This window comes from Neofelis nebulosa, chromosome 1 (genome assembly GCF_028018385.1).
Source record: "Neofelis nebulosa isolate mNeoNeb1 chromosome 1, mNeoNeb1.pri, whole genome shotgun sequence".
Classification (NCBI taxonomy): domain Eukaryota; kingdom Metazoa; phylum Chordata; class Mammalia; order Carnivora; family Felidae; genus Neofelis; species Neofelis nebulosa.
Genome location: NC_080782.1, coordinates 216636658 through 216659711, shown reverse-complemented (window position 1 = coordinate 216659711; position 23054 = coordinate 216636658). Strand labels below are relative to the sequence as shown.

The following is a 23054-nucleotide window of genomic DNA, read 5'->3' as shown; positions in this document are numbered from 1 at the left end:
TGATTTGAATTTGTTCTTCTGTAAGCTGCTTTTTGGAACAAATGCCAGGGCCGCCTTGTTTATGGTTTATGTCGTCTCTGAGCTTTTAGGTAGAACTTTAAAGATTGAGTTTAGTGAGTAACTACTTGCAGTTTTATTGGGTAGAGGACACATAGTATTAATTATACTTGGGGGGGGTGGGTGTTGAGTGGCAGTCAGCTTGCTCTTCGGCGTTCCCTGCTGGAGACGACGAAGAGGGTCTGGTCTTTACCTGGGACCCCAGTACCAGCGGTCATCCTGATTTATGATTTTGCAAATCTGCTGTCTTTGAATCACATTCATTAAGCCCTACTCTTTGAGGTGGTTTTTCCCTAATGATGATGGATTCCTGCTGATCCAAGCACTCTTTCCAGTCCTTTCGTGTGCCCAAGAACTTTCATTTGCAAGACAAATGGCTGGTTCCCAGGCGGTCTCTGCAGAAATGAGAGAAGGAAACTGAGCGATGGAGAAACCTTGAGAGTGTTTTTCAAACCTAATCGGAGTTACAAGGTTTTTTTATTTTTATTTGGGGCAGGGGGGGTTCTTTACTATTTGGTATTATTTGCAGAGAAAGTACAAAACTTATTAAGAAGTATAGAGTTCGTCACATTTAGTTTTGCTTTTAATCAGTTACCCCATTGAAAAGAATACAACTGCATGAAATTGCATTAAATTGAGAAAATTTAAGACGTGTCTCTGAGTCGTGACTTCTTTCTGAACCCCCCACCTGTATTTCAGCTCCATCTGGATGACCTTCAGGCATGTCAAATTCAGTGTGTTCCAAGCAGATCCTTTATGTTCTCTCTCCCACCTCCCCCTGGGCTTGTCCTCCTGGTTGCTGAGGTGTCTCCCAAGCCTGAGGCATGCTAGTCTCCCCCCTCCTTCCTCATAGCAGTTCAGCCACCTGTCCGATCAGCTTGCCCCATCATATGACTCCTTGCTCCTGCCTCTGTTTCACTGTTCTGCCTTCACTCAAGCCTTCATCATTTCTCCCAAACAAACCCTACTCAGATATGCCTCCTCAGGTTACAGTGTAAAGTTCACCACCTGGCTTAGCATCCACTGTCCTTCTTGACCCATCCTCACTTAGCACTCGCCCTAGCCTTTGAAGTGAGGAGCAAGCATTGACTCATCGTGTAAGACCTAGGGACAATGTTGTCTCCTTTGGGGGTGTTCCCTGACTGTACCTACCGGGTTAGTTACTGTGGCCCCGGTTACTTACTATGTCCCCGTACCGTCATCCATATCTCTCTTGCATAGGATAATTATCTGCTTATCTTCCTCTCTCCCTAGAGACTGATCCCATCAGGGGCAAGGGCTGTCTTAATCATATATTTCTAGCAATCAGTGAAGTGCTTGGTAGGTAACTAGAGGATCTCAGATGTTTGCTGAATAAATGAATGGGTGGATGAATGAATTGAACGTATGCCCCGGGATATGGTAACAACATGTTCTAAATAACTGAGATACTTAGCCTCAAACAGGAAATATCTGCAGTGGTACATAGCTTGAGGAGATATTAGAGGATCTATTTTTACCCTTGAACCTGTGCAGTATTCAGCCATTGGGTCTGTCTTCTAAGCGTTTTCCCTTCTTTATGCTTCCATGGGTATTGCTGGCCTCTCTTACCTTCCCCCTACACTATACACACATATGTGATCATTTTCTCTCTAGTGTATCCCCTTTATTAACAGCCTTTCTTGATTGATGGCAGAATTTTGACTATCACCACCAAAATACTTGACCTCAACCCTTACTGCCCCTTCCCCTCTGGATAACACAGTTCTTACTTTTCTTTCTTTCTTTCTTTCTTTCTTTCTTTCTTTCTTTCTTTCTTTCTTTCTTTCTTTCTTTCTTTCTTCTTTCTTTCTTTCTTTCTTTCTTCTTTCTTTCTTCTTTCTTTCTTTCTTTCTTCTTTCTTTCTTCTTTCTTTCTTTCATGTTTATTTATTTAGAGAGAGAGTGCAAGCACAGGGAGGGGCACAGAAAGAATCCTAAGCAGGCTCCACATTCATCGTGGAGCCCGATGTGGGGCTCGATCCCATGACCCTGGGATCATGACCTGGGCTGAAATCAAGAGTCGGATGCTCAATCGACCAAGCCACCCAGGTGCCCCTCTGTTCTCACTCCTCTAAATGATGCCTCTTAAACAGCTCTACTCTGTGGGGTCATATACTCTTTTAACAGTCCCATGATTCCCACCCCTGAAATCTCGTCTGATGGTGCATTTCACCACTGCATATTGGGCTGACTACTCTGTGTTGCCCAAGCAAAAGGAAGCTGAAATTCCCCCACGACCTCAGCCCACATGCAGACAAAACAACAGGAAGCCCAGGCAGTGAGGCTGAACCAGCTCTTCTCCACCTGCCATGCTGCAGTGGAGCCAAGCAGAGCCCGGGGAGGTGGCGGTCAGGTGAAAGTCAGCACCTAGAGCAGCACAGTGTGGCTAGTCTGGCAGCGTGACTTCCTCCAGATGAGGCCGGGGAAGGGAGCCGCATGCGCCCCTGGAGAACGTGAGCTAAGGTGATAGCACCTCCTCCTGGTAAAGTTGAGTGCACCAAGTTCATCATGTGACGTGATGATAAAATTTGATAAATAAGGAGATTTGGAGTTGGGATTCTCTCGAGAGAGAAAAGAGTGAACATAAAAGCCTCTGTGAAAATTACCCATTGATTGGGAAGTGGTTGCTCATTAGCATTGGAAGATATTTACAATGCGGTAAGTGAACAGAATCTACTTTCTTTCTCTGCTCCATCATATACTTACTTATTCTGTGTGATAATTTTTTAAGTTGTGGCACCAGGTGTTGTTCTGTGGGGATTATTCCATTACTCTTTGCCATACTTTGGACACCTGGAAGATTTGGAAGAGCTTTGATGCCCTTTTTTTTTATAATAGAGCCTTGGGAATCACTTAAGAAGGATTTATGTTAGAGTAGTAGCATCCGTGAGAAGGTAATTCTAACTGGGCCTTCCTAACTAAATATTCAGAAATTCAGGTTTAATCATATGGTTAATTCAGTGCTATAATTTCCTTAATCCCACGCTTACTAGATCGATAACTATTTAAGAAAGATTGGATCTGCAGTTGGTTGGCCCCACCCCTAATAGCTATCTAGCTTTGTTCAGGGCCCCACACGTTTATCATTCCAATAGCACTTTGCCTGGGAACCAAAGAAATGCTAAATGAAGCCAAAGTGAGAGAGTTAGAACTTCAAGGGGTGTGGGAGGGCAGCCTTAGGAAAGTGAAAATGTGAAAATGGCAGAACAGAATGGTGTGTAGTCTTGATGAACTACTAGGGAGCAGGACATCAGGCCGTGTTGAAATGAGATCTGCATGCCTGTGCAGCTGGTTGGGTGAGCCTTGGTCTGTCTTGAAGTGGAGACGATTGCTCCTGTTCCCTGCCAGAGGGCTGGAGGGCTGGCTGCAGAGGGTGCAGGGTAGGGGGGTGGGTAGAGGGGAGAAAGGAGCCAAGGAGTAAAAATGGCCCTTGACATTGAGGGGTGATATGAAACACCTACTCGTTGTCCCAGCTTGGAACTTGGACCCGGTAATGTCTTCAGAGGACTGCAGTTGAGTCCTTGAGATGGAGACCAAAAGAGAAAAAGATGTATGTCTGGCTCTCCCTCATTCAGCCGCCTCGCCCCGGCTTCACTTCTAAGCCCCCAACCCAGGCATCTGTATGCCAACACCAGATCTATATCCATAGATCTAGGTATGTAGACATACCAAGTCACGGTTTTAAATGAAAGCTGCAGAATCTTGGAAGCAGATGCCCATGAATTCTACCCAGTTGTATTTTAGAATTTGTTTTAAGCTAAAGTTGTGGAGACAGACTTGAAGGGAGACATCCCCAGCCTTGCTAAAATGTAAGTACGAAAAGGCACAAATTGGATGGATATCGATGATGTTATTTCTACTATGACATCATCCATAGACTCCTAGTGTCTTTGCTTTGCTTCCCTATAGTGATCACAACATAAATTACTTGTCTTGTTTGACTTCCTTGTTCACCAAAGTTGAGCAGATTGTGGCCGTTTTCAACGCTTCTACCAGACAAAAAGCTTGGGACCATTTCTCGAAAGCTCAGCGCAAGAACATAGACATTTGGCGAAAGCATTCTGAGGTTGGTGATTTTATTATTACTTTCTAACCACCATCACACAGCTGGATTGGCAGAGAATAGTGTGGCTGCAGCCATTTCGGTTTTTGTTATAGCGGGCAGCTGTCCTGCCATTGTCCTGTCGCATTGTCAGCTCTAAATCCAGCTCAGATGTGTGCCTTATCCAGAAAAGCAGCTGACTTAATGCTTAGAAAACAGAGTGCTTTTCTCCCCCTGCAAAGGAAGAAAGGCATCTCTCCCATTGATAGCAAAGAGCTCGGAAATAAGCCAAGACGTGTTGCTTGCGTATTCTGAAGAAAGGTGGAATGTAAAACAGAAGACTAGCTTTTAAATAAATACAGAGGGTTTTTTTTTTTTTTCAGTGTTCTGCAACTGATGGTGATGGTTTGCTCTTTGGGCTAGAAATGGCTAGCATGCCTTTCTTCTGTGCCTTCTCTTTGTAAACAATGCCTTAGTGCCCTATGCTGGCCGGCCAATTATATAGCCAGTCTCCCCAGGGCACCTTTCCCCAGGGGAGTGAATGTCTAGGCTAGCCAGGTCCACCCTTCCGCATCAGTGCTTGACGTGTGAGTATCTACCCCAAGGAAAGAGGCCAGAACTTGACCTTTCTCACCACCTAGAAGGACCAGAATGTGTCATTAGTCATTGGTCGTCCAGCTGTTCTTTTTAACTCCACAGTGTAGTGTACGCTTTGAACCTGTAATTTAAAAGTAAGTATGCTGTCTTTGCTTCTTCTTCTGCTGCTTCTTTTTTTAATGAGAGAATGTTTTCCATTTGGATGCCTCTCCATCACTAGCATGTTAGCACTAAAGTTCTCTAAATGATACTCCCCTCTTTCAAAATCTCAAAACTTATAGAAGGTAAGGTTTGTTTATGCAACGATTTGGGCTCACACTTGTAAAATAAGTGTTTTATGTAGAGTTTGAGGAACCACAAAGCACTATAATATCAATCATTTGGGTAGCATTTTAAGTGCCCATTAACTAATGCTAAATTACAGCTAAATACCAATGGCACGAGATCTAACATCCACATGAATACCAAATGAATTCTTTATTATCACTGTTATTATGGCCAATCCTGAATGACTTCACAATAATGGGACACTTAACATGCTGGTGCAATTTATTGTTAAGAAGGCCATTTTTTGTTTTCGTCACAAAGACTTAAGAAGGTGGCTGGTGACTGATGTAGTTCCATTCCTCTGTTCAGGATTTTGAGTAAGGAGGAAGTGGGCTTTCTCTTTAATTTTTCAGGAGCCAGAAAAACAAAGGGCGCTTACCTGCTGCTCGTCCAGACACTGAACCGAGAGCTGAGTCAAGGCTGATTTTCGGGAGGAGAGAGTCCTCGTTTATGATGAAACAGACAGATTGAGGGCTATGCAAACACAAATTGAAATCCATAAACTATGATTCAGATTTGGGAGTGACTAGTCTATGAATTGTTCACATATACATCTGTGTATATTCTTTTCCTTCACCTAAAAACCACACATGATTAACAGAAACGTTAAAAGAAAGGCAAGCAACATGATGCTAAATAATCTGGGCATGAAAAGGCTGTCGTTACTACGTGAGTGTTAGCAAATATCAGTTATTGATCCAAATCACGCTTCCCACGTGCCTGCTCCCCCTGCCCACCCCCCACCCCCAGCCCTGCCTCCCTGATGGTCCTGCTGCTGAGCAGGGCACACAAAGACTTCCAGCTTTGTTCCAAGGAAGACCCCTTGCTTCGCTCGGTACACATGGAGAGGCAGCCATGGATGCACACAGTCCTGAAAGGTGCTCCCGCAGAGGGGCTTTGCGCCTCCCTGCCACTCCTCCCACCTCTTTTGATATACTAGGAAATAGAATTCTAAATTACCTTTGATTTTCTCCCCTCCATGTCGCTTAATTGATTAAATACCAGTTGGTAATTTAACATTGTGGTTGATTTCTCTGTTGCGTAGAAGCTTGATAATTGGCTTGATTTTTTCTGCATTCCCATGTACAGCATCTGTTAATTATCTGCAACACCTTTACAGATTTATGAGAGTGCACTAGTGATTTACTGCTGAACCAGAGGCACCCTGTGGAAACACCCTCGGGTTTTTTTTCCCCCTCCCCAGTTTTTTTTTTTTTCTTGCCAACACCCTTCCCCGCAAGAACCGTTACAGTATGACAATCTGTCATTAATTGTAGGGACTAAACCACAGGTCCTTTCGGCTTCATTTATTCTTTCCACCTGACTTTTCCTTGTTTCAAGTATTTTCAAACCACCTCTTTGGGAGCCGGGTTCTTTGTCCGCGGAAAAATTAGCTGTACACAACCTAAACGCTTCCCCACTAATCACATGTGACATATGCCTCCAAGACCCACTGGTGTTATTTAAGGTGGAATTGGTGCCTCTTTCTACTGGGGGTCATGGCCAAGTGAGGAGGCATTGCCCATCACCCTGGTGACCTCTCAAGACTCCCTGTGATGGGTATCCCTTTCCCAGGAACCTTGACGCTCTGCCCCCTCCCGTTTCCCTGTCCTCTGCAGTGGTGATTCCCAGGGCTCAGAGTTGTCCATGCAAATACTGTTAGCGGTAAATAATTTCCTTTTTTTCCGCCCTACTACCAAAGTTACAATCTGTGAGCTAAGGAGGAGAGGAGAAATCAGAGAACCTATCACACAATAAAATATCACATCCATCAAATGGGCACTAGAACTTTGTTTAAAATCATGCCATTAATACGTTAGGTGTTATAATTTATTTTTATTGTTATTCATAGGTTCATGATAAAGCAAAACTATCTTAACTATGTGGTTTTTATTTAGAGACTTCAATTTCAACGGGGGGGGGGGCGGAGAATAATGCAGTCATTTCATTGTTGTTGTTTTGAGGTCAGTACATGTAAGAGAATAGAATTGGTAAGGATTCACAAACATAGGCTATTCAGCTTAGTACAAAAATAATAGAATTACTTACCATAAACAACTGTAGTGTCCTGACTTCTAGGCAAGGTAGTGCCTGAAAACACATCAGAAATGCGTTTTGATTCTTTCCTTTTTACGGTGTGCTTTCACATATACTCTTGCATTCAAGCAGCCTTGTATTACTGTTGCCCGTTTTATAAAATGTGAGGAGACAAAGACTCAAAGAAAGTAAATGCCTTTGACTGCAGTCACTCCTCTAGTAAGTAGAGAGAGTAAGACATGATCCTAAGATCTTTAAGTGATGTCAAAACAACCAACACAACAGAAACACTAAACCCCTACATGATAATGTGAAACGCCAAAAAGGTATCTGTTTTCATTGGTCCTCCAGCATCTTTTGAATTGTGCCATTCGGATACCTGAATAGTGAGTGCATGTGTGTGTGTGTGTGTGTGTGTGTGCGTGTGTGTGTGTGTGATCACACACAGGCACATACACACATGCAGGGGCACCGTTTTGCGTGAAGGGTAGTAGTTGTCCACATTATCAACTTAGCAAACCAAGCGTTTGGCACGATGGTAAGGAGCTTTACAGGCATTCTCTTATTTCCTCCTCAAAACTATTATCATCAACAGAATTCCAATAAGTAAATCAAGGTTAAGAGAGATGAGGAAACATTCGTGAATTGACACGGTGTGTCAGTGGTCGACCAGGCCTTTTATAAATGCCGTCGTGCATGTATCTTATCGTTAGCTCTGAGCCACCGCTGTGCCAGTCCTGACGATAGGCATTTCTGTGGAATCCTCCTAGGTGATGTTATCATCCCCTTTTTTGGCAGATGAGGAAATTGAGACTCAAGAGATTAAATAATTTGCTGAAGGCCCCTTGACTTGTCTTTATCCCTGGATCTTTCCGCTCCCCATACGCTCAGATCTTTGTTCTAGATGACGCAGGGCAGTGGTTGGGAGGTGTAAGAACTTCAGATTCCAAGCGTTCGTATGTGCATCCTAGTACACCAAAAGACCATTGAGAGAAGGTAAGTTGACATGTGTGCGTGACCCTAACATCCTCGTATATTGTACTTTCAGGAGCTCCGGAACGCTCAAAGCGAGCAGCTTATGGGTATCCGCCGCGAAGAAGAAATGGAAATGTCAGATGATGAGAATTGTGACAGCCCGACTAAAAAAATGAGAGTCGATGAATCAGGTAAGGCTGGTGACTGCCACACACCTGTGAGGCATCATAATGATCTTCCAGATCTCACATGGGGCGTATGTACTAGGAAATGGCCGCATAACTCACTTTTATTTGAGTTATACTAAACTTTCATCTTTGAGTGACTCTGCCTTTTATTAATAGAACTTTAAACTCCTTCTTAGGAACACGGTAATTTAAATTGGTCCACTTGTTTCTGTGTCCATATATCTGGGGCTGTCGCACTTTCTTCAGGGATATTTGCCTATTCCCATAAAAATCCTTTTCCAGAGTGTGGCAGCCACCGCTGATGCTGAGATACAGATAAAATTTGGTCTCAGTCTGTGTGCTTCTTACATGGGAATTGTTTAATGCTAAAAGAGCTTTCTAGCCTCTGAGCCAATGTGCTGGAGAATTAGACATTTTTCCAATAAACGTTCCCTAACCTGTAATCAAAGAGGTGGCCTCATTTGGTACCAAGAAAGGGGCATCACTCCTGAGTTGGAAAAAGGAGAGAAGCTTAGAGAGAACCTTGCTTTTCGCACTCCGCCTACACTCAGATGCTGATTGAAAACTCTCTCCCCGAATTAGATGCAAATCTCTTGGCATTACAGGCAAGAAAGATGCTCAATCAGATATGGGAGACACCCAGATATGGGAGATTGCTTGCTCGTCTGAGGGGAAGCGTGTTGTCTCAAGGGCCTGGGAAGGACCACAACTGCCACCATTTCCAAAAAAGAAAATCAGAGGAATAGCATGGATTTGACCTGTCTCCTTCGACGTACCAGTGAATAAAATACTCACCCACCTCAGGCTGTTTAACAGAATCAAGTGGCCAGGAACAGAGGATCTTTGCTAGTGTGTCCGTAGAAGCCAAAACCAAAACTCCAATACTCAGGTCATCAAGATTGCAAAGTGGTCAGAGTGCTCCCTTTCTCCGGGGTTCAGCGAGTGCCAGGGCCATGAATGATGATCACAAGAAAATCCTTTTCTTTTAGGCGTACGTAGGAGGGAGTTCAATTTCCCTAGCGCAGTGGTTCTTTCAAGTGTGGTCCCCCGTCCAGCACCATCAGGCACCTCCGAGAAATTTGTTAGAAATGTAAATTCTTGGACCCTGCGCCATCCCCAAGGAATCAGGAACTCTAGGAGGCAGGGGTGGGGATGTGAGATCCAGAAATCTGCGATTTAAATTCTCCAGGGAATTCTGAGGCGCGCTAAACTTTCAGGACCACTGCCTTAGAAAATTTCCCTTTCATCCTCAAATGCCACTCATTTAAATCTTTCAGAAGCTTAGCAGAAAAGAAGGCACCGTGCCACTAGTTTTTGAAGCCATGTATCTTTTGTCTGAAAATTGAACCTAGCATTTATGTGTCAGTGTATGTCTCTTATTAAGTGGAAATGAGATTTCTCAGGACCGATTATTGGGCGTGGACTTATTTATTTGAGGACGGCAATTTCTGTCCCGCAAGCCTGCGTATATCAAAAGCAAAGAGCAAGTTTTAGTGTGAATTTCTTACATTTAATGAGCTCTGCTGATAAATAAATAAATAATTTTCTTTTCTCAATAAAGCCTTCATCATTTTTGAAGTTTCTAGATGAGGGGCAAGTTTACATGAAACTTGGATCCTTAACATTCTTATACGGTAGGTGTAGAAGAAAAGATATCAATCAGAAATTCTTATTTGAACCCGTGGCTTTTTTTTTTTTAATTTTGGGGTGACATTTCTTTTTAAACAAGTCGTCAACTTCCCAAATGAGGAATGTGTATAATTTCATAGTTTGCTCAGAATAGGACAAGAATAATAATGACTCAGGCAGTAGGCTCCAGTGGGAGGTCTTCTAGACTGTGACAGCAAGCATAGACCCACAGTTCCACTGCAGAAGAATTCAAAGCTCCCTTCCCTAGGCTGAGATGCGCGAGTCTCTCTGGCAGCTTCCCTGAAGAGCCTTCTAGCTAGATCTCTGTTGGTTTTTTCCCCCAGGCATCTAATAAGAGCCTGAAGCAGGACCTGAACTTTCAGTTCTCCGGGATTTTCCTTGGCCAGCGCAATGAATGCACACAACACAGAGCATGATCTATACGAGTGCTGGTGGGAGAGATGGAAAAACTGGAGTTCAGATGCCAGGTCCCCAGGAGTTCAAAGTCTTTTTCGTGCTTTTCAGAATGAGATGGACCAGAGGACTCGGCGTGTGGTTTATGGGGAAAGCGCAGGACTGATTAGAGGAAAAGGAAAGCAACTAACCTTTTTTATTCCTCTGGGCCCTGCAGATCCTGCCAAAAGGCTAGCAGCTGTTTTCCTTTCAGCCCAGCATATTCAGGGACACAGCCTGACGGCAAGAATTCCCATCTGGTCTTTTGACCAAGCTTCAGACAGGATCCCTGCAAACTGCTGCTGGGAGGGGAGGGATCCAGGCCCAGCAGCCTCAGGAAAACACACCTTTTAGTGGTGTCATCCGAGACTCTGCATTCATTGCAGGTGCAAATTTGCATCTGTCAGTCACCCAGGAGCAGGCATCTCAAAAGGCTCAATTCACTGATGGAAGTTGCTAAGGGCTGACCTAGCAGAAATCTTTCTATTCTTTAAAGAATCCCTTGCCCTTTTGCTTTCTGCCGAAACAGGGAGCTTCTGCCTCCAACCTCCTGGGCAGTGGGTGACCCAAGACTTCTTGGAAATTCCAGAGGAGGGCATCCTTCGTGGAGCCTCCTCCTGTCCAAGAGGACTGTGGAGAGGCTCACCTGCCAAGTTGCGTGAGGCCGATGCACCAGGACCTCTCTGCTCCTCACCTCCTCCTAGAGCCCACGCCAAGCTGCACAGATTTTATTTCTGAAGGGGAGACAGAGAGAATTGACTTTCCTTGGTTTCTAGAAAGGATACAATTTATTATGTTTGGGCTTATATCTTGGGTTTAATTTTTTTTTAAATCAGTGTTTTTGGCATATCTCTGCTCTTCTGGTTGTGCAGAATATTTCATTGTACTTTTGCTTTTTACCACCTGTAACAACTTACAACGTGTCGTTGGCTAGGGTTCCCCAGTCCTGCCATAACTGCCATATAATGCTGGGCAGGCAGTTCACTGTTCCTCCTTATCAGTTACCTCCTAAAGGGGAAACAGAGCTGCTGGAGCAAAACTAAGATGCTGATAAAAATGAAAATGAGTTTTGTTAATAAATTTGAAAATCAAGACAGATTTATTGAAGCATTCACTCAAGAAGATTGGCATCTGGCTCCAAAGCCTGTGAAGATGATTTCTGATAAAAATTCAAATTTACTGCTGCATTGTCTGCCTTTTACTGGAATGAAGCCCCACTTTAAAAGCCATATCTATTGCTGCTGCTTCCTCCTCCTTCCTCCAGGTTGGCAGTAGGGGTGGGGCAGGAGTGCACAGGGAACAAAGGGAAAAAAAGAGGAAATCTGTCCAGAGTGTAAGGCCTCGTGTGGCAGAACTCAGTTAGCCATAGTACTGTGGAGTCGGTGCATGGAAAGCCCTCCCGACCGCACCAACAGCGCTGAGCGCATAGTAAGTGCTCAGTAACTGACCTCCGCTTGTCGTCGTCACCTAGGGCACCCGGCTCTGGGCCTTTCACCAAGTAAGTGAATTGTGTTGACTTCAATTGCACATGCCCCTTCTTCTTCTGGTCTTTGTTTTTCATGCCTTTGTCCCAGAAGTTGATGGGAACGTGGTAACCCTGAGAACATTTGCTCTAAACGGAAAGCCTTAAGAAGCTTGTTCAAACGAGGATGATTCATTTCTCAAAATGTTCACAACTTTTATGCGTTCAAAATCCAGTGCCACGTGCTGAATAGGCTGTGGCCCGGAGAGTGGACACTCAGCATCATTCTATTTATCAACAAATATTTGTCAAGCCCTTCTTCTTCTCCAGACACTGTGGACCTGGTGGGGGGGGGGGCAGTATGGAGAGGGCTAGGCACAGTTTACCCTGCCCTCAAGAGTGTGAGGTGCTTTTTGAAGAGAAGAAATATACATTTTAAGTTAAAAAGTACAGTGGCTAAATGCCTAAAAGCCTAATGCCAAATATGTTCGAAAGCCATTGCCGTAAATTTGATGTAAACCAAAATAAATACCTCTATCCAGTGTTTGCACCTCATCCAGTATCTGATGAGTGTAGACTGTACATTGAAGACAAATTTCAGGAGGATAAAACTAAAATGTCCTTCCTTAATAGACAACCCTTAAAACATTTCATAACGCGCAAACAAATGTTCTTGGATTGTAATTACACCTCATTTAATCTCTGAGCTCTTCATAGGAGCAAATACTCTTTTAATTATGAAAGGTGTTTTCTAGTTGTCGATTTGCCATGGAAACTTTCCACATGTAGGTACAGATTTATTCTTTTAATTTCAATAACACATCCAGCAAGGATTCCGAAAATCTTTCAGCTAATTGAATCAAATTAGAGACTCACAATCAAATTCAGTTGGACCTAGCAGTATTCAGTGTGTCTGAATAGTTTCATATGTAGCTGGCAGCTTGAGGTTAAAGAAATTAACAACAAGAAGGCGCTCTCTCTGGCTATTCCCTTGATCTCTTTGAACACCAGGACTGCCTTCGTGTTTTTCCTGATTAATTCCTACACGAGAGTGCTTTTGAAAGACATTTAGGATGCCCAGCAGATTACAGTTTGTCACAAACCTGAGAAGAGGATTAGTGCTACCCACCCCCCCCACCCCCAGCACCAGCCTGGGCACAGAAGGAAGGATGCCAGAGAAGGATCCTGCAGGGGGCCAGCCGAAAGGGGCCACGTCACTGGCAGCTAGTAGAAGGTTTTAGGAAACACTGCATGTGATCTAAGCAGGCTCACTCAGGAGTTGCTCAGAACTCCGCAGAGGGACGAGAGCACTCAGAAGTGAAAAGTGAACTGACCCAGTGAGGCCACAGCCACGCCGAGATCCCTGCACGAGCAGACCCCCAGGGCAGGTGCACCAGTGGTGAGAGGAAGCAAGGAAGGACAATGTGTTCGCAGACTTTTGTGTTCACATGTGATGACAACCCGAAGGAGAAACAGCGGCGGTGTGTGTCCATCCGCGACCACTGAATTGAAGACGAGCGTCTTGTTTTCATCCACAGAAGAATGTCTTCTGGGAATCCAAGTGCCAAACAAAGAAATGTGATTAATTAAAACTAATATGGCTGAAAGATGATGAAATGCACCTTCTGATGTGGGCTGAGCAGGCTGTTTCATTTCTGAACTCTGGAAATAGAGCTTCATTCTCAAGGAGCCAAGGCTTTTGCTACCCTCCCACCCCGTCCTTTTTCAAATCTTGCTAATCTTACCAAAGGAAGTCAAGCCAATGCTTATTTCAGGTAGAATTTTCAGTTCCCTCATCTCGTGTACGCTTACAGCTTCCCTTTCATAAAGGACATGGTTTTAAAAAGCGTAGAAATAATTATTTTTGTAAATTGCCTTACCTTTTAAATGCAAGAGACGGATGCTATTAAATTGACCCTCTAGCATAGGATTCCTTTGTCATGGAAGCACTCCGGTCCAACCAGACTGTGTTTATCTGTCCTACAAAGTAACATTTGGAGCCTCAGCTCTTTTTAAGCTTAGCCCCTTATTAATCTTATTTTTGTGTAGTACCTGATAATGCCATATTCCTGACATCTCTCTCACACATGCACACATTCTCCATAATCGTGCATTTAGTGTAAAAATTGATTGGTTCTGCTGAAATTGCGTTGTGTCTAGGAGACCGCAGATTTTATCAGATACTCTAACCCTGCAACTGTGCTGCACCCCCACAAAACCCAGTTGAGCCCTCGCTGAGGATCTCAAACAGTTTGTATTCCTGGTCAACACTGGCTTGGAGCCGGTTTCCTGCTGTGACAGCCCAGCACAGGGTCCCAGCTGCTTTTGCAGAACAGGCTGAGGCTCTGTGAAACCCTAGCTTCTTGCCTAGTGACGGGAGGCCCCAGGAGCTTGGTGACATCAGAGGAGAAAAGGGAGGAAGTTAACAGCCCATCCTCAGAAAGGGAGAACTGCAGAGACCTTGACCTGAGAAGAGCGTAGACAAGTGGCCCGTGCACGGGATGAGGTCACAGCACAGCTACTCACGCACATCCCGTGGTCCCCTGACGCCTCACACCTGCCAAAGCGCCTTGATCTAGATTACGGTTTATTATGTTTTCTGGGCATTTCATTCTGATAAAGTTTGAGGCAGGATCATTACATCGGAGAGTAGATTTAATCCAGTTTTCTTAGTAGGCTGTAAGGACACTGAGGGAATATTTATGTAATAAGACTCAAAGTTGCTATGGAAAATACTATAGCAACCTGACATCTTCCCAGACTCAGGCAGCCACTTGTAACCACAGTCTAAATTTACATTTATTTTAGTGTCATTTTATCGACACTCTTAGTATCTCATTCTGACAGGATGTTAAAATATGTTTTCAGCTTGCATTTGAGCAAAATTAACACAGTGTTGTTGGGATTTAAGTGTGGTTTGCACAACTTCTGGAAAAAATCAGAATATTTTTGAGGGATTTTAGATGACAGGATCTGGGTAAGTTTGTAAGTTTTGTTTTTCTTTCCTAAACATAAGGAAGAATTCCTTAGTAGTGTTTATTCCTAATTGTTCCTTTTCGCTTATAAATAATAAGTGGGAGTTTCTGATTATGAAATAAGGATTATCCTCTTCGACACTGACTTTTGTCAAGTGTCAGTTAGAATCGAGTGATTCTAGTTGGTGAATACTAGAAATACTTTTAGTAGATAGAAAATACTTTCAGTAGATCAGCTCATTGCCCTCCAGCAGCATGTAACGTTTTAAAAAGAAAAGGTGGGGGCGCCTGGGTGGCGCAGTCGGTTGGGCGTCCGACTTCAGCCAGGTCACGATCTCGCGGTCCGTGAGTTCGAGCCCCGCGTCAGGCTCTGGGCCGATGGCTCGGAGCCTGGAGCCTGTTTCCGATTCTGTGTCTCCCTCTCTCTCTGCCCCTCCCCCGTTCATGCTCTGTCTCTCTCTGTCCCAAAAATAAATAAAAAACGTTGAAAAAAAATTTTAAAAAAATAAAATAAAATAAAAAGAAAAGGTGCTTTTCATATAAAGATAATGCTTGGTCATTTTGGAAAATCTAATGATTAAGAATAAGGAAAGAAGAAAACTGTTAGTTTTAATACTACAAACGATAGTTTCGCTTCTAATCTTTTTTCTTCTCCACAGCTTAACTACATAAGCACTTTGCTATATGTTTTTAGGGTTCAGAAACAATAATTCTGTATGATTTTGTTTTCAGACAGTTCTTGTGTAACAAGTGAGTGTTTTTTTAAGCTTCCTTTTTATATGTTAATGAAAGAGAAAACAGAGAATGAGCACATATCTCTTCTGGATCATAGGCTCTTTTTTCGTGAATCGCTGGGAGTCGAAGCGATAATCTTTGAGGTAGTCAGAGTGGATTCCTGAGGTTATTAGAAGCCTGATAACTGGACCAGCCGTCCCCAAAGCATCTTTTAGATCTCTTAAATGTGAGTATGGCAGAAAGGCTATAGATATGTGGCTGGTTGGTAGTGGAAAGATAGTATCTATTGATTTTCTTCTGTACCTCTCCATCTAAAATCTTAAAATGTGACTATAACACTGTTAAGGTGGGACATTGGCCAAAAGAATCAATACCAGACTATATTAAAACAGATGCTATTACCAACTTCTTAGCACTGATGTACTGTTTATGAACACATTGTCCTAATTCTTCCGTGTGTTCATTCTGCTTTGTTCATCAAAACACAGTTGGTGACACGGTTATTGTACCTTGACTGCTAACACTGTCGCCCATAAGCTTCACTAATCAGAGACCTGACGATACTAAGACTACTGTATAAATGCGATAAGTGAGGACAAGACAGAGTCCTATAGAATTCCGGGTATCCGTGCACAGCGGAGTGCCACATAGCTACCGAAAAAAGTAATTGAAAGAAGTAATTACTTTCTTCCTGTCTTGGAAACTCCCCCTGCGTGATATGATGCTTACAGTTAGAATCCCTGGGCTTTGAAGTTTATAGCAAGTTTGGAAATTATTATTATAGTAAGCTCTCCCATGTCCAAGTGGCTTAGAAACTCTTTTATTTGGGTGAATGTCCTTGACACCAGAGAGGGACTAAGGGCTCAGCCACTCTTCCCCCCAGTTTTCAGAACACAGTGTGTGAAGCCTTCTGGGAAGAGGCTAGGGAAAGGGAACTTTATTTTAGACTCCCCGTCAGTAGCAGAGAAGTAGGAAGAATCATTTCTAGAGCAGAAGTTGCAAGACAGAGTGTATTCATCATAGTGCTTCGGGTGTTGCAGGTTCTTAATGAGCCCACCATGACTTCCAGAGCCGCTCGCTGTGTCCCAGAGGCCCTTGCTTTCCACTTCAGGCAAATGGGCCATTGACAATGCAGTTACCTAAATTTTCAGTTATCAAATCACTTTAGAAACATGTAAATATCTAACACTGGGATATTGGTTAATTAATTATATATCCATAAACAGCCTTGAGAAAGATCATATTCTGGAAGCCTATATAATGGCATGAGAGATTCTCAGTGTATTGCTAAGTGATAAAATCAGTTACAAATCAATGTACGGATCATGTGGTTTGTATATGTGTTACATTCATAACTTGTATGTTAGGGAAAATATGTAAGGATATGGGTCAAAATATTCAGCGATTATTTCTGGGCGGTGTGATTATAGGTAATTTTTGTTTTCTTCTCTTTTGCATCTCAGAAATTTCCACAGTATATACATGTATTATTTTAATAATTAAACTAATAAGTAGTAAGTATTAATTTTTAAATTACCTCGGAGAACGTGTGATAAAATTCACATTGATTGGGGAATACCTAGCCATTTCCAGTCAAACAAGAAAATTAAAAGTAGTAACCAGTGTCAGATAATGGAAACTTATTGAGTTGCCTCCTTTTGCTTTACATTAGGGAATTTCCACATTTAATTTCCAGACCCCATTGTCTTACAATTTCCTGTTTCAAGGACTGATCATATTTGTATAGCTCTTAGATTAAAAGTCAAGAAATAATTCAAGTTCTAAACCGGGCAGACATGTGCTGTTGAATTCTGTTGAATTCTGCTTTTGAATTCTGCTGTTGAATTCTTACCCGCCAGGAATGGCAATGATGAGTCTCTTCAGATGTGGAAGAGACCCTTAGAAATCATCTTGCACAACCACTTTCTGTTTTCACAGACAGGAAGATGCAGTCACATGTTGAGAAGTTATGTTAGTTCCCCAAGATAGCAAGTGGACAGTCTAGAGCTCAGTGCTACTTTCCTTCTTTCCTGGCTAATGACCTTCACAAGGCACCACTAAATTTGATGGGAGTAAAGCTCCAGAATCTCCCCCAAATGCTTTAAGTGGCTTCATATGAGGCTGTAACCAAATAAAATCAACCAAGGATTTTGAAAGCCTGTGACGTGTATGGCGCCATGATGCCATTTGGAGGCAAAGGTAGACTGGAGAGTGTATTACCTTAAAATGTTAATCCAGACAAAGCTGACAGGGGCTCGTGTTTAGTCTCCCCATTATTTTCTGTATTTTTGACTAGAAAGAGGTTGACTTCAACATCGGCAGAGCATCCAGCAAACTGTTTTTAGGCCCATTCCAACAGAAATGCCAGTTTTTAAAAATACTCAGGAAATTGGCACAGTCTCTTTTCTAGTTGAATGATATTTATTTCCTCAAAAGCAATCTGTTCTATGGCTTTAGGCAAGAAGAAGAAATGCTTTGAAGAGGTGAAGTGCACGGGGAAAGAGCCGTGCCATCACGCATTTCCTTTGGCAAACCCTACACCCTGTCACAACTCGTGTTTTCCACTCCCCAGCTCTCCAGAAAAGTAAAGAGAAAAATCAAGGTACTTCTCAAAACACAGGCACAGACTTGATGGTCGGTCTGGAATGATCTGAACCACAATATTAGCCCTTTTATTCCCCATCTCATCCCATATATCCTTTGCATCCCTAGGGTCTGGGAGAGCATATGAGAAGATCACCAGTTTGTTGACCATCTCATTTCAGGACTTATTGTAGTGCTGTCCCTGTTTCATTGTTCCTGGGGCTTTTTTTTTTTTTTTTTTTTTTTTTATGAGATGTACCTCTCAATAAGTCTTAAAGATCAGAGGGACAGCATCTACGATAATACCAATCCTATTGAGATGCACAGTCTCAGGGAAGTTTTGACCCAGGAGAGATCTTACAAGTATTATGCCCTCTCCCTGCCCAACCCATGTTTTAATTTAATGAGAAAAATGTGTTGTTGTTGTTGTTGTTGTTGTTGTTTCCCCCCTAACAGTAATTAGTTGGAATGTCAGATAAATTCTGCAAGTTTCAGGTTTTTGTAATTACAAGCGTTCAGACACAACTTCAGTGACAACACGTATTTGGCAAATCTTGTAGAGGTAGGTTACTCTTCTTTTAGTGATTTACCAGTCCATTTCTCAGGAATTGTCTCCACCGGCCATCCCACGCTTTTCTAGGATAGTTTATGTGACCCGAGCACCCTAAAGTTATCCATTTCTCTGTCCTTAGCTCTTTGCTACCATGCAATGTGCCAAGCAATGTCATACTACAAAGCGGTGATAAATTAAAACAAATATTCACAGAATTCTTAATGCCGTGTACGGGACCATGAGACCACTTGTCTCGAAGTACCAGATTAAGGAGAGAAATTAGCACACAAAGTCTTGTAAGACTAATCAAGACTCGGTCTTTGATCTGAGAGCGTTGCTTGTGTGCTGTGAAGAATCCTAGCAGCACATCATCAGAGTTCTCCTTTCTTGGAATAGCACTGGCTCACGGCCCCCTGGACCCTCAGGAGTTATAGCCCATGCAAGCAGATACACCCTGACCTAAGGAACCGTGGGGACTGAGATGATCTGAAAAGAGGTTATATAAATCTATGCATCGGAACTCCATCTTCTCCCTGGAGAAGGCTGTATTTTGTTGCAAGCAAAGAAGAGTAAAAACATGACACGGGCGGGCCTTCCACCCCGTGTGTTCCTTAAAGACTAGTTTGAGATCTTTTCCTTTCTGAATGGCCAGCATGTGGCGTTGCACGGTACAAAGACAAGAGTTTGTGAAATGAAGGGATAGGAAATTAAAACTAGGAAGAACTAATTTCTAATCTGTTGAAGGGCTTTTTTTTCCTTCAGTTTGGGACCACCCCTCCCTCCAAAAAATAAAAACAACAACAACAACAAAAACCCCACAACTATTGTCTGTTTAATCCTCCCAGTACTGACCATGTTTTTCAGATGAGGATCCTGAGCTCTAATGGAGGTTTACTAACTTGCCCCAAATCTCAGAAGGGGAGTGTGCCCTTCAAGTCCCTTCTTGCCCTCTGTAGTACCCCCTCTGCCACCCTCCTGTGTGTAATCCGTGTCTCCATGCCTCTCTGAAGTTGGCAGGAGCAGGGACGTAAAAGAGCGTGGCCAGTGTTCTTCTCAGGACTAACGCTCCTCAAAAACAATGCCCTGTAGTCCCCAAACCTCCACCGACGTGTCTGGTCCCCTCTCCTTCCTCTGGACAATCCTGCTTCCATAACTCGGTATCACAAACTCTGTGTGTTACTATTTAGAGCAGGGAGAAGAACCTGTCCCTTCAGACCATTAAAAGGTGGGAGACTATGGCAAGGTTAGGGATGGAACTGAAATGAGGAACAGCAAAGAAATAAAGTAATATGTGAAACTTTGCCCCTAGAACTAGGTTGAAATTAACGCAGATGGAAAATGTAACTTGATTTTTCTTAGTCATTGGAAGTTGTTGGGTCTTTGGGCTTTTGAAACAGAAATTAAAACTTAAATTGGACTTTTTGCCCCTTCGATACAGCATTTGTGACTCTAAGGAATGTTATCATCGATGCCAGCTCATCAGCACCATGTTAACAAAGCACTTTCTCTGAAACTATCCGTGGTGCCTTCTCTCTCATGTTCAATAAAGAACAGGCAACAAGAGAGCTGGTTTCTCAGAGGAATTCCTTTAACCTTTCGGAAACAAAATATTTCATGCTAATTCCTGCTTAATTGGAGGGAAGTCATTTCTTTAAAATCATTGAATATGAGTTTGAAGTCTGTTCCATCCCTGACCTCTTTAATTCAATCAAGGTCACCCCATAAACTTGCCCAAACAGCTCTATTTCTCAATTAGAAAAAAGGGGGTAGAGCTGTTTAAAAGCATTTAGCATTTGATTAATAGTGCTTAACTGGGGCTTCCGCACTTGCAGAGGGTTTTTAAGGAGTTGCTAGTAAGAATGAAACATTGCTACCTGAGAAATTACACTCATCAAAAACCAAAAACAAATCATTTTAATGAGCAAAGCAAAAACTGCTCTTTTTTTCTTTTTTTTGTGGGAATGTGAGAAAGATTATCACACTCAGTACATAGAAGGTTTTAATATCTGAACAACTCTCTCCCAGAGAAAAATTGCTATAATTTAGCCATCTAGACAGTTTTTAAAATCCGTGCACTTTTCCCTGCCCAAGGACTCGGGGAAGATGAATGTGGGGTTTGTTGAAGCAGGCGTTTGTAGCACTCAAGCTCTGGGGGTGAAAGCAGTAATGAGAAGATGTGTCCCGTTGAAGAATGTGAACTAGGGGCGCCTGGGTGGCTCAGTCGGTTAAGCGTCCGACTTCGGCTCAGGTCATGATCTCACGGTCCGTGAGTTCGAGCCCCGCGTCGGGCTCTGTGCTGACGGCTCAGAGCCTGGAGCCCGTTTCCGATTCCGTGTCTCCCTCTCTCTCTGCCCCTCCCCTGTCCATGCTCTGTCTCTCTCTGTCTCAAAAATAAATAAACGTTAAGAATGTGAACTGGAGCCATCTTAAGGGAGGGGAAATCAAGGGTTCTGAAAATACGGTTTTGGAAGGCTTCCTTCCACATTTCCTTCCTTCCTATTCTCTGGGCCTAAGGAAGGCCAAGTTCACCCTGACACTCATTTGATGAGGGGGTCCTTTGGGTGGCAAAATCATTAGAAAGGCTCTAAGGAAGTGGATAGACGAGCGAGAACCGGTATCCCTGGGAGCGTTTAGAGACACTGAACATAATAAAGAAATAACTTTGAGCCAGATGAAGTTAGAGGCCTCTGGAAGTAGCTGAGTTTTGTTTCTGGAGTGGCTTGGCAAACAATGTGTCTCTTCCAAGCCCCAGCCTTCTCAATAGTAACGTGCGGCTCATCCTAAGAGAGTTTACTTGAGGTCGTAAGAAATGACCGAGGAAGGGGCTCCATGGCACTTTGCAAATACCTGATACTATGGCAACGTGGAAGACTGATACCGGTGAGCAGTGACAGAAGGTGTAGATAAGTGATTCACAGCCCTGGCTCTGCGTGAGAAAGAGCTGGGAAGCTTTCCTGGCAACGGCTGGGAGTTAATGCCCACTCACGTGAGTTATGAAATAGTCCTCAGGTATTTCTGCCGCACAAAGGCTTGAAAACCACTGGCACATGACATGGGGACTGATGTCTGTCAATAATAGAAAGAACGGGGGGAAGAAACAGGTTGAGGTAAGGTAATAAAGGATGAGAAGAAAATGAACATGAAGTAAAAGGTGGGGCACCAGGGCAGCTCTGTCGGTTAAGTGCCCGACACTCGGTTTCAGCTCTGGCCATGATCTCACAGTTTGCGAGTTTGAACCCCAAGTCGGGCTCTGGGCTGACAGCGCGGAGCCTGCTTGGGATTTCTTTCTGTCCCTCTCTCTGCCCCTCCCTGGCTTGCTCGCTCTCTCACTCTCTCTCTCTCTCTCTCTCTCTCTCTCTCAAACAATAAATAAGCATAACAAATTTTAAGGTAAGAAAATGAAGTAAAAGATAAAAATGTTTAGGGGAAAGGAAGTGACTGACATGGCAAATCACCAAGGACCAGAGAAAGAAGAAATGAAAGGGAGCTAGTTTATTGGTTTAAGTGTGGCATGCGTGACACTGGTGGAGAACCCCCCCCCCTCGTCATAGCTGCGTGAGGAACATGTGAAGCATCCTCTGGCTAATCGGAAAAGGGTTGTTTGGGAGGAAAGACAAAAAAAAATGAGGGTAGTCTGATGCAGAAAAACGTGGGGAAGGCCAAGTACAGAGTCTCTGCTTTTCTCAGACTCTAGGAGAATAGCCAGGAACTGTTTTCTCATCCATCAGTGGTTAGAGACAAGCAGAGATGGGCCCCCTCTCCTCAGTAAGAAGCTGGTGTCAGGACCCCTGGCCAAGGGTCATTAGTTCCCACCGGGCACAGAGGTTGGGCTGGGCCTCTCTCCGGGGCGCAAGCCACGGACCTGCTGCAGCAGGCACTTTCTCCAGAAATATGGCTGCAAAGAAAACGAATACACAACAACATCCAGTAGATCAGAAAAATGTGTTTTGGAGACACTGCCTGGAGGATTTATGAAAGCATTCAGTCACAATATCATCACGGGAGAGGCAGTAAGTAGCGTTCAGAGAGGAACAGGTGGATAGATTGATGAAATGCGAGAAGGCAAGGCGGATGGCGGAGAGGCCTCGGCGGCCATGTTGGAGGGTAAAAGCTGGACATGAGAAGGTCCTTTTAAGAACAGAAAAGCTGCTAGAAAAGGCTGAGAGAAAGCAGGTGTCAAAAAAAAATGACAAAAGAAATGTAAGACTGGAAGAAAGTTACGAAGGAACGGGGATCCGGTCCCTACGGGCCAGGGAAACGGTTCTAAAACTTTGGCATGCATTCAGCCCACCCTGGATGGTCGTTGAAAGGCACATCCTCAGACCCCATTCCAGACCCTCAGATTCAGAGGGTCTGGGATGGGATAGCTCCAAGAATTCCCCTTTAAGATACCAAAGTGGAACAAATGAGGGCTGCGGGTG

At 43.6% G+C, this 23054-nt stretch overlaps 1 protein-coding gene across 10 annotated transcripts in view; it reads left to right on the top strand.

Annotated features, from left to right (window-relative positions):
* The window catches only part of ENOX1 (ecto-NOX disulfide-thiol exchanger 1), a 579844-nt gene that overhangs the window by 431050 nt on the left and 125740 nt on the right, over positions 1 to 23054 (top strand). For all 10 annotated transcript variants that reach the window (XM_058684407.1, XM_058684417.1, XM_058684361.1 and 7 more), the window contains 2 exons: positions 4037 to 4143; positions 8129 to 8246. In XM_058684407.1, the coding sequence (XP_058540390.1) occupies positions 4037 to 4143; positions 8129 to 8246 (225 nt within the window). The remainder of the gene's footprint in view (positions 1 to 4036; positions 4144 to 8128; positions 8247 to 23054) is intronic.